Below are 12,183 nucleotides of genomic sequence, written 5' to 3'. Positions count from 1 at the left end.
TCTATTGTACTGGTATACAGGTCACTAAAACAATGTAAATAAACAGACCAGATGAAAAGAAAAAAGTTGCAGTATGCTTACATTAAAGTGATAACAAAAAGGTAAAGTTAGTCAAGAACATAGTTGGAAGGGAGGAGGAGAAAGGGTTCAACTTAAGCCTATTCCATTTTACTATGGCATGAGAGCCCTATTATTGTCATTATAATGAGAAAATGAATGCAAGTGAATGAAGAAAACCTACTAGAGGGCTCACTAGTAGTAAGTAGTTCCATCTTTCAGAAAGGTCTCAAGGGAGGAATGTGGAAGGGATTTGTGAGGCTGACAGAGAATAAGGTCCTTAGGGAAAGAATCTAAATAATATATATAAGGATTAACCTGGTCATTCACTAATCGATTCTCTCAGTGTTCAGTCAGTGAGGGTAATAAACCACGTGGCTGCATATTCATATTGTGGTATCTTTTCTACTCACTGGTATCACTGCCTGGAAGGAATCACAGGTTGGGAAAAGATGGATTCTCACTCTCCTAGTGTTCTGCATAATGTGGCCCATGTAAGAAAGTTGCTCTCCCTGCCCTTACTATAATGCCCTAGGAAAGATGGGCTAGCCCAGAGGAGGCAGAGGAATGGGAAGTCAATAACTTAGCAGGTTTAGATTATACATGCATGGGGAGTAGAAATGGCAGTCAAAACAGAGTCACTGGCTTAAAAAATATTTGGTTTGAGTTTTCACTTATGAGATAAAGTTCCCAATACAATAATTTAACAAAAATTACTGTTAAAATGGAACAATTTGTAAAAATCTTACATTATTTTAGTAAATAAGAGCCATTACCAAAGTAGAGAACTTCATTAAATATAAACTTGATGACATAATTGTTGAATGAACTAGCCTATCTTACAAGAATACAAAAGCTAGAACCAATGATAAATTATAAGAATAAAAATAGGAAGAAATTTCAGGGAAACAACCAGTTCAAATTCTTTTCTATCCCCAAATAATTATGCCATATAATAATCAAAAAGGTTAAGCACTAATAGACAGCTATTCTTTACCTTCCTGGGCCTTTTCATACCCATCAGGATTCATGGATGGCATAAGGTGAATTCTAGTGTTAAGAACCAAATCTGTTACATCGGGATCTGTTCCAAAGTTCTTACAAAGGTATTCGATGAGGTTCAGTAACAGTTCTCTTCCAACCACTTCATTGCCATGCATATTTCCAATGTACTTAAATTCTGGTTCACCTGAAAATAAAGTAATTACATGGAAGACGTTTTTTCCTCTTCATTAATCCTAGACTCTCTCTACTTTTTCCCCAACACATACAAAGACCCTGAACCAAAGATTTAAGAAATATTTTGGCAAAAGAAACAGGAAAAAGCATCGTATAAAGCAGTCCTTACTAATATATACGTCTGAGCAAGCTCAAAGCATATATACGTATGTGTGTGTGTGTGTGTGTGTATATATATATATATATATATATATATATATATATATATACACATACATACATATATATGCCATATTATATGAAAATAAAAGTACTATTAGCAGAAAGAATCTAATTATGCAGTATGTTAAACTTTGTGCATAATATGGATTATCAAATGGATTTTCTTCTTTTCTAGGAAAAAATTGGTTACGTTTTCTTTGATCCAGTTATACATACAATAGGTGACCTTTCTAGATGAAGCAAAGCAATATAGCACATAGCTCTGAGAAGCAATCTGAAATTATGTGTGAAACTACACCAATTACCTGGTTCATGGACACCTGGATTATCAGATATCTCCATTACATAAAGTTCTCTTGACTCTACCGATTTTCCCAATGAATAAAGCCGGGTGATGTTAGGATATTCATTGGCAAACCTTCTCAAGAAGATTTCCATATCAGGGAAGTGGTGGTGGTGAAAGTCCTGTGGCTGAACTGGCTGGTGGGAGGACTGTGTTCCAAGAGGACTATTAGATATAGCAACTGTGCTAGCAGTTACTACAACCTCAGTTGTGTCAGGGACTACTGAAGCCACAGTTGGCCGAAGGGGAAAATTCACCTTTGTGGCTGGTCCTTCTTTCACTATTATGTTATTAACAGTCAGTGGCATATACCTGAAAAGAAAAGTTTGAAAAAGTAGATGGCTTGGAGTTAAATTGAAACAGACAATGCTTTAACATTATAAAAGTACAATAGCCTTTTCATACTCTTGCGCTTAGGCTATCGAAAGTCATATCAAATAAAGATAAATGTGTAAATTCAAGACTTTTAGCGTATTATCTCACAAAGAATTCCAGATTAAGTCTTTAAAGAATTATTTATCTTACCATCCTTTCATTCCACACATTAGAATGCTTATAAAAAATTACATTCAAAGGAGAGAATACGATGAAAAATGAAGGTCGTTAATCCATTGTAACCATTGCTACAATACTCAAAGTAGGGATAAATGATCCAATTCTTTGCAGTGCCTTATCAGACTGACATTCCAACTACTTTACCAAATGGGAAAGTTCAAAATTAAAGGTAATTTATTTGCTAAAGGTAAATCCTTAGCAAAATGAGCTTCCAGAAATGTTTCCAGAGGAGGTGGGGAACCACTCATGTCATGTATTAGAAAGCTGATGGTGAGACAGCTCTTCAAAATGTCTTTCATAGAGCCCTGAGTTTCTTCTACCTTGGTATTCAATTAGCCTTGCGGCAATGCTTTACACAGCTGACCATCAAGCTTTTTTTTTTTTTTTTTTTTAAATTTTATTTATTTATTTATGGCTGTGTTGGGTCTTCATTTCTGTGTGAGGGCTTTCTGTAGTTGCGGCAAGTGGGGGCCACTCTTCATCGCGGTGCGCGGGCCTCTCACTACCGTGGCCTCTCTTGTTGTGGAGCACAGGCTCCAGACGCGCAGGCTCAGCAATTGTGGCTCACGGGCCTAGTTGCTCCGCGGCATGTGGGATCTTCCCAGACCAGGGCTCGAACCCGTGACCCCTGCATTGGCAGGCAGATTCTCAACCACTGTGCCACCAGGGAAGCCCCATCAAGCTTCTAAAACTGTCCTTCCTCCCAATTTTACAACGATGCTTCATATCCAGTTGTATTGATAATGTGACAAAAGATCCACCATAGTATTTTCTCATTATAAAGGGGGAAAAAATCAGAAAACAAGGAAAAATAAAAGCCAGATACAGTAAATAAGATCTCCAAGAGTATACTTCTCTTCTTAGATATAAACGGAAACTTGACATTTTAAGAGTCTAGTTTAAATTCTTACCCAGTTAAAACTGCTGTAATGTTATAAGTTCCAGGAACAAGTAATCGGTGGAAATCACCAAATCTTCCTGTTGTGATATTATGATTAATACCAGCTACTGAGATGGTTGCATTCTCTAAGCCAGCTCCTGTTACTGAATCTTTAACAAATCCTTTAACTCCAATGTGGACCTAAAAAAACAGGAATCAAAGTAGACTGCTCAGAGACAGTCAGTTTGGAAGGCAAGAGAAAATAACCTCTCTGCATTGATGCTAGAATTTTTAAAAAATAAGGTTACTCCTCTAGCTCCCTGAAATATTTTTCAATCCCTCCAAGTTAAAATAAAATACAGACCAAAAAAATTAAATCCTTAAACTTAACTCATCTTAAATCTAGACTGGTAAAATGCTTTTGAAATTCCTTCTCCTCAAAGCCAGACTTCTGCTTTTATCAACAAGATATAAGTAATCATTTCTGATATATCCAATAGTATATTAGTCTGCCTGATATTTAAATTAAACTTATGTCCATGGTTCATATAATGGTAAAGGTTCTCTAGCAAATATGATCGAATGGCATTGTAAGAATCTGGTACTACAAATTTTGCTAATTATTTCAGGTTGTAAAAGTGTTGTAAGACAGTCAAAAGAAGCCCTCCAGAGGAAAAGAGCTGGGGGGAAGGATAACAGAGGCATGGCTAGAATATGTTCTAATAGATTCTAATATAATCATTTCTAAATATAATCTACAATCTTAAATAATAAAAACAAAAATAAAGGGTATCTAGAATAAACTGTTGTTCATATACACAAATTTCTCCCTTATTTAATCAATTATTACCATACGCCAACCTTCCATTCAGCTTTTACCTTTTCAATCAATGTGATCAAAGACTCACGATTGTTCTCCCATTCTTGTTGAAGCTGCGAAGCTGGTGGGTACTTGCAACAAGACAGTTCTAATGTGATTTCAAAACAGTTGGCCCATAGATAATTGTAATCTTGCATGCCACCTGAAACATGAAGGAAAAAATAAGTTTATTCTCAGAATTCTACTCTCAAAAAGACCATAGAAATTAAATCAGTCATCTCTGCATGTATAAATTCTCTTTTCATTAAATTGTTTGAAATTGGAGAAGGCTCTTGAATTATAGAGGACACTAACAAGGAAGGCGAAAGGAATACACCTTGGAAAGGAATATACATAAAGGAAATACACTTGACTGATAGGATAAACAGTTATAAAGAGCATGAATATAATAGTTAATAACAATGGCAATAATGATAACCACTCTACATTTGAGTGTTTACTATATGCCAGCTCTGTTCTATGACCTTTATGTGTATTAACATTTAATCTTTACAAAAACTTTTTGAGGTAGGTATTGCTATTTCACCCATTTTACAGATGTGAGAAGTAAGGCACAGAGAGGTGAAGATTTTTGACAAAATGAACATGAAGAATACTCATGATCTTAAAGTTATAAAGGGTATTCACACCAAAGCATTATTAAGGGCTTACTATTCTAACTGTACTCCCTGTATCACAAAGGTGACAAGAAGGGTCTGGATCAAAGTGGTAGAGTAGAAAGATCCTGAGCTCAACTCCTCATATAGGCACACTAAAATTACAACTACTTACAGAACAACTACCTCTGAAACAGCCTGAAGAATAACAGAAAAGATTTTCCACAGCTAAAGATATAAGGAAGGAGCCACAATAAAATGGGGTGGGTGGGTGGAGATGCAGTCTAGTCAGGGCCCACACCCCTGGTGCAACGACGCACAAGCAGGAGGAATATCACAACTGTGACAGTCAGTCATCCCTGAGGAGCATGGAGTCCAAGACCAACATTGAGCTCCCTAGCCCAGGGTCCTGAATTAGGAAGACAAGCCTCCAAAATGTCTGGCTTAAAAGCCAGTGGGGCTTATGTTCAGGAGTACCAGAGAGCTGTAGGAAACCAAGACTCTGCTCATAAGGGTGCATGCAAAAATACGCTCGCTCCAAGTCCCAGCACAGAGGCAACAGTTTGAAAGGCACCTGAATCAGACACACTTGCTGATATTGGATAGCCTCCAGGAGAGGCAGGAGGCAGCTGGGACTCCCCCTGGGGACTGAGATGCTGGCAGCAGCCATTTTTGTGATCTCATTCTAGCATGCTGACACCAGCACTGACAGGCATCATTCTGGAATCCTCTTTCGAGCCTATTAGAGCCAGGGGCCTGCCTCACCCACTAGCATGCCCACAGTGGTCAAACAATGCTGAGCATCACAGTCAGTCATGCCGGGGCCTGCCCTGACCATCAATGTGCCCAAGCAGTTGGCCCTGCCACAACAGAAAGGCACAAGCAGCCCTCATAGGGAACACCCCTGAAGTGTCTGCCCAGAGGGGAGCAAGCTGCTCAGCCCATAGGACATCTCCAACATAAAGTCACTTCTCCAAGATCGGAAGACATAACAGACCTATTTAATACAAAGAAAATCAACACAGAAAATTAGGCAAAATGAAGAGACAGAGGAATGTGCTCCAAATGAAACAATAAGACAAAACCTCAGAAAAAGACCTAAATGAAATGGAGATAAGCAACCTACCTGATAAAGAGTTAAAGGTAATGATCATAAAGATGCTCACTGAACACAGGAGAAGAATGGATGAACACAGTGAAAACTTCAACAAAGAGTTAGAAAATATAAAACAGACCAATTAGGGCTAAAGAATACAGTAACTAAAATGAAAAATAGGACTTCCCTGGTGGCGCAGTGGTTAAGAATCTGCCTGCCAATTCAGGGGACATGGGTTCGATCCCTGGTCCGGGAAGATCTCACATGCCGAGAAGCAACTAAGCCTGTGCTCCACAACTACTGAGCCTGCGCTCTAGAGCTTGCATGCTGCAACTACTGAGCTGTGTGCTGCAACTACTGAAGCCCGTGCACCTAGAGCCTGTGCTCTGCAACAAAAGAAACCACCGCAATGAGAAGCCTGTGCACCGCAACGAAGAGTAGTCCCCACTCGCCACAACTAGAGGAAGCCCGCGTGCAGCAACGAAGACCCAATGCAGCCAAAAATAAATAAAATTTAAAATAAATAAATAAATAAGTAAATAGAAAGGGACACATGAATTTTTTTTAAAAAATAAAAATAAAATGAAAGATACACTAGAGGGAATCAACAGTAGATTTGATGATACAGAATAATGTATCAGTGATCTGTAAGACAAAGTAGTAAAAATTACCCAAGCTGAACAGGAAAAAAAAAATGAGGATAGTTTAAGTGACTTCTGGGACAACATCAAGCATATTAACATTTGCGTTATAGGGTCCCAGAAAGAGAAGAAAGATAAAAAAGAGAAGAGAACTTATTTGAAGAAATAGTAGCTGAAAACTTCCCTAACCCATGGAACAAAACAGACATCCAGTTCCAGGAAGCACAGAGAGTCCCAAACAAGATGAACACAAAGAGGTACACACCAAGACACATATTTAAAATGTCAAAAATTAAATATAAAGAGACTCATAAAAGTATCAAGAGAAAAACAACTAGTTACATTTAAGGAAACTCCCATAAGACTATCAGCTAACTTTTCAGCAGAAGCTTAGCAGGCCACAAGGGAATGGCAATGATATACTCAAAGTGCTGAAAAAAAAAAAATACAACCAAGAATACTCTACGCAGCAAGATTATCATTCAGAATTGAAGGAGAGATAGAGAGTTTGACAGACAAACAAAAGCTAAAGGAGTCCATCACCAATAAACCAGCCCTTCAAGAAATGTTAAAGGGACTTCTCCAAGCAGAAAAGGCCACAACTAGAAGTAAGAAAATGAATAAAGAAAAAATCTCAATGGCAAAGACAAACATATAGTAAAAGGTAGTGGATCAACCACTTATAACTCTAGTAGAAAGGTTAAAAGACAAAAGTAGTAAAATCATCTATATCTACAATAAATAGTTAAGGGATACACAAAATAAAAAGATATAAAATATGCATCAAAACATAAAATGTGGTGTAGGGGTGGGGGGAGTAAAAATGTAGGGCTTTTAGAATCCCTTCAAACTTAAGAGATCATCATAAAATAGACAGCTATACACAAAGGTCATTATACATGAACCTCAAGGTAACCACAAACCAAAAACTGTTAAGAGATACACAAAAAATAAAGAGAAAGGAATCCAAACATAACACTAAAAATAGTCATCAAATCACAAGGGAAGAGAGACAAGAGAAGGAAGGAACAAAGAACAACTACAAAAAAACCCAGAAAAACAATTAACAAAATGGCAATAAGTATACACCTATCAATTATTACTTTAAATGTAAATGGACTAAATGCTCCAATCAAAAGACACAGGATGGCTGAATGGATAAAAACATAAGACCCATATAAGAGACTTACTTCAAATCTAAAGACACACACAGACTGAAAGTAAAGAGATGGAAAAAGATATTCCACTCAAATGGAAATGAAAAGAAAGCTGAGGTAGGAATACTTATATCAGACAAAATAAACTTTACAACAAAGACTGTAACAAGAGACAAAAAAGGGAATGTCATAATGATAAAGGGATCAAGCCAACAAGAGCACATAACACTTGTATATATCTGTATGTCCGACACAGGAGAACTTAAATACATATACATAGCAAATATTAACAGACATACAAAGAGAAAGACAGAACACAATAGTAGTAGGGAACTTTAACATATTTTCATAAATAGATAGATCATCCAAACAGAAAAATCAATAAGGAAATACTGGCCTTAAACAACACATCAGACCAGTTTGACTTAATAAATATATACAGAATAGTCCATCCAAAAACAGCAGAATATACATTCTTTTCAAGTGCACATAGAACATTCTCCAAAATAGATGACATTCTAGGCCACAAAACAAGTCTCAATAAATTTAAGAAAACTGAAATCATATTAAGCATTCTTTTCTGATCACAATAATTAGAAATCAGTTACAATAACAAAAATGGGAAAAACACAACCATGTGGAGGCTAAACAACATGCAACTAAACAACCAATGGGTCAATGAAGAAATCAAAGAGGAAATAAATAAATACCTTGACACAAATAAAAAAGAGATGGCCCAAATAAATAAAATCAGAAATGAAAGAGAAGTTACAACCAACACCACAGAAATACAAAGGATCATAAGAGATTACCATGAAAAATTCTATGCCAACAAACTGGACAACCTAGCAGAAATGGATAAATTCCTAGAAACATACAATCTTCCAAGACTGAATCAGGAAGAAATAGAAAATATGAACAGACTGATTACCAATAATAAAATTGAATCAGTAATCAAAAAACTCCCAACAAACAAAAGTCCAGGGCCAGACAGCTTCACAGCTGAATTCTACCAAACATTTAAAAAAGAGTTAATACTTATCCTCCTCACACTATTCCAAAAAATTGAAGAGGAAGAATCACTACCAAATTTGTTCTACAAGGCCAGCATTATCCTGGTACCAAAACCAGACAAAGACACTACAGAAAAAGAATATATTCCTGATATACACAGATGCAAAAATCTTCATTTCTTACAACAGATGAACCTACATCAACACATCATTACTACCCAAAGTCCATAGTTTACATTAGGGTTCATTCTTGGTGTTGTATATGCTATGAGTTTTGACAAATGTATAATGACATGTTTCCCCATTATAGTATCATACACAGTGGTTTCACTGCCCTAAAAATCCTCTATGCTCCACCTATTCATCCCGTCCTCCTCCCTAACCCCTGGCAACCACTGATCTTTTTACTATCTCCATATCGCTTTGCCTCTTCCAGAGTGTCATACAGTTGGAATCATATAGTGTGTAGCCTTTCCAGATTGGTTTCTTTCATTTAGTAATAGGTATTCAAGGTTGCTTTGCGTCTATTTTTTTTTTTTTGGCTGCGCAGCTTGCGGGATCTTAGCTCCCTGACCAGTGATCGAAACTGGGCCCCCTGCAGTGGAAGTGTGGAGTCCTAACCACTGGACTGCCAGGGAATTCCCTCCTCCATGTCTTTTCATGGCTTGATAGCTCATTTCCTTTTAGTGCTGAATAATATGCCTTTGTCTGGATGTACCACAGTTTATTTTACCCATTCACCTACTGAAGAATATCTTGGTTGCTTCCAAGTTTTGACAATTATGAATAAAGTTTACTATAAACATCTATGTGCAGGTTTTTGTGAGAACATAAGTTTTCAACTCCTTTGGTTAAATACCAAGGAGAAAAATTGCTGGGTTGTATGATTAGAGTATGTTTAGTTTTGTAAGAAACCACCAGACTATCTTCCAAAATGGCTGTACCATTTTGCATTCCCACCAATAATGAATGAGAGTTCCTGTTGTTCTACATCTTCACAAGCATTTGCTGTTGTCAGGGTTCTGGATTTTGGCCTTTCTGATAGGTGTGTAGTGGTAACTTGTTTTAATTTGCATTTCCCTGATGACATATGATGTGGAGCATATTTTCATGTTTATTTGCCATCTGTCTATCTTTGTTGGTGAGATGTCTGTTAAGGTCTTTGGCCCATTTTTTAATGCAGTTGTTGTTTTCTTAGTATTGAGTCTTAAGAGTTTTTTATATATTTTGGATAACAGTCCTTTATCAGATGTGATTGCCTTCTTTTTAGGCTGAATAATATTCCTTTGTATGTATATACCAAATTTTCTTTATCCATTCATCTGTCAATGAATATTTAGGTTGCTTCTTGGCAATTGTGACTAACACTGCAATGAACATGGGTGTACAAATATCTTTTCAAGATCCTGTTTTCAATTCTGTTGTACTAACACCCAGAAGTGGGTTTGTTGAATCATATGGTAATTCTATTTTTAACTTTTTGAGGAAGCTCCATACTGTTTTCCATAGCAACTGCACTATTTTATATTCCTACCAACTGTGCAAAGTTGTGCAACTGCACTATTTTATATTCCTACCAACTGTGCAAACTCCACATCCCCATCAACACCTGCTATTTTGGTATTTTTGATAGTGGTCATCCTAAGAGGTATAAGGTGATATCTCATTGTGGTTTTGATTTGCTTTTCCCTGATCATTAATGATATTAAGCATCTTTTCATATGTCTGTTGGCTGTTTATATGTTTTTTGAAGAAACGTCTATTCAAGTCCTTTGTCCGTTTGTTAATCAGATTACTTGTTTTTTGTTGAGTTGTAGGAGTTCTTTATATATTCTGAATATTAACCCCTTATGGGGTTAATATTTGGTTTGATATATGGTATGCAAATATTTTCAGTAGGCTGCCTTTTCACTCTGTTGATTGTCTCCCTTGCTGCACAGAACATTGGAGGGTTTTGAGCAGAGGTGTGATATAATCTGAACAGCCTTTTTAAAAGATCATTCTGACTGCTGAGTGAAAACTGACTATAGGGAAACAAAAAGGAAAGCAGGAAGATGAATTAGAAGAGAATGATGGATTTGACTAGGTTGCTGGTAATGGAGATAAAGCAGAGAGATTTGGATGTAGAAAGGACTTGTTTAAAAGGAATCAAGGATGGTGTCTAGATTTTTGGCTTGAGAAACTAGGGAGACAGTGTTATTAGTGTCATTAACTGAGAGGATGAAGGAGAACAAAGGAAACAGATATGGCATGCCTAAGGCTCTGTCTTTGATCCTCTTCTCTTTCTTCACTTATGCCCTTGGTGTCTCATGCAGCCCCATGGGGTTTAAATATTATCTATCGGCTGACAACTCTCAAATTTCTATGTCCAGCCTACACCTCTTTCCCAGAATCCAGACTTGTCCATCCAACTGCCTACTCAATATCTCTACTTGGATATCACAAACCTAACATATTCTCATCTTCCCTAAACCAGTCTCTCCCATGATGGTCAATGGCACTAGAAGAATTTAGTTGCTCAGGCCCAAAGCCCTGGAGTCACATCCCACATCTAAAGCATCAGGAAATCATGCTAGTTCTAACTTCAAAATATATCCAGAATCCCAAGATTTCTCCTCACCTCTACTGCTGCTGCCCTAATACAAGCCACAATCGTTTCTCCACCTGGATTTCTGCAATCACTCTTAATAGGTCTCCCTGTTCCTGCCCTAGCTGTTCTATGTTCTTTTCTCAACAGAGGTGCCAGAGAAATTCCGCTAAAATGTAAGTCGGATGTTATTCCCCTATACAATGACTCTCTATTTCACTCAGACTAAGAGCCAAAGCCTAAGCCTCTGCATGATTTGTCCACCACCACTCCCCTTCCCTCTCTAACCTCCTTTTATACTCTCCCCATCACTGGCTGTGCACCAGCCACACTGGCTTCCCCGCTGTTCACTGGATACACTAGGTACCTCCTGACTTTGGGTCTTTGTTCTAGCTGTTTCCTTTGCCTGGTATGCTCTTCCCCCAGATATCTCTACTTGACTAACTCCCTCCCCTCACCTTCAGCTCTTTGCTCCAATTTCAACTTGACAATTAGGCTCACCTTGATCTCCCCACTTAAAGTTGCTACTTACTTCTCCCCATCGCTGTCCCCAAGCCCATCTCACCAGCACTCTCACCCTTTTCTACTTTTTTCTTTTTTTTCTACAGTACCTAACAATTTACCTATTATGTTCCTTATTTAGTGCCTGTTCCTCCTCACTAGATTATAAGCAACACAAGGGCAGAATATTTGTTATGCTCATTGATGGATATTCCAAGCACAAGAACAGTACCAGACACATCGTATTCCTTCAGTAAATATTTGTTGAAGGAATGAAAGTAAGTAGGCTGGGTCAGTGGGAGATTAAGACTTCTGTTTTGAATGCATTAAATTTGAGATTCCCATTGACCATCCATGTGGAGATGTCAAATAGACTTTGTCTTCGTAAAATATATGTGCAGGTTTACCACTACCACAAGCCCAGTAACTTTGTCTTAACCTTTTTTCTTAGAAGGCAAGCTATCCGTCTTTTGGTT

At 37.5% G+C, this 12,183-nt stretch overlaps 1 protein-coding gene across 1 annotated transcript in view; it reads right to left on the bottom strand.

The window, feature by feature from the left end:
- Positions 1 to 12,183, bottom strand: part of CPD (carboxypeptidase D) — a 69,808-nt gene that overhangs the window by 34,983 nt on the left and 22,642 nt on the right. The window contains exons 3-6 of the mRNA XM_036836116.1: positions 4,116 to 4,258; positions 3,268 to 3,437; positions 1,764 to 2,113; positions 1,055 to 1,246 (exon numbers count right to left, since the gene is read on the bottom strand). Of these exons, the coding sequence (XP_036692011.1) occupies positions 1,055 to 1,246; positions 1,764 to 2,113; positions 3,268 to 3,437; positions 4,116 to 4,258 (855 nt within the window). The remainder of the gene's footprint in view (positions 1 to 1,054; positions 1,247 to 1,763; positions 2,114 to 3,267; positions 3,438 to 4,115; positions 4,259 to 12,183) is intronic.

Source organism: Balaenoptera musculus, chromosome 20 (assembly GCF_009873245.2).
Source record: "Balaenoptera musculus isolate JJ_BM4_2016_0621 chromosome 20, mBalMus1.pri.v3, whole genome shotgun sequence".
NCBI classification, from domain to species: Eukaryota; Metazoa; Chordata; class Mammalia; order Artiodactyla; family Balaenopteridae; genus Balaenoptera; species Balaenoptera musculus.
The sequence above is the reverse complement of the archived record's forward strand: the minus strand, read 5'-3'. Positions and strand labels throughout refer to the sequence as shown.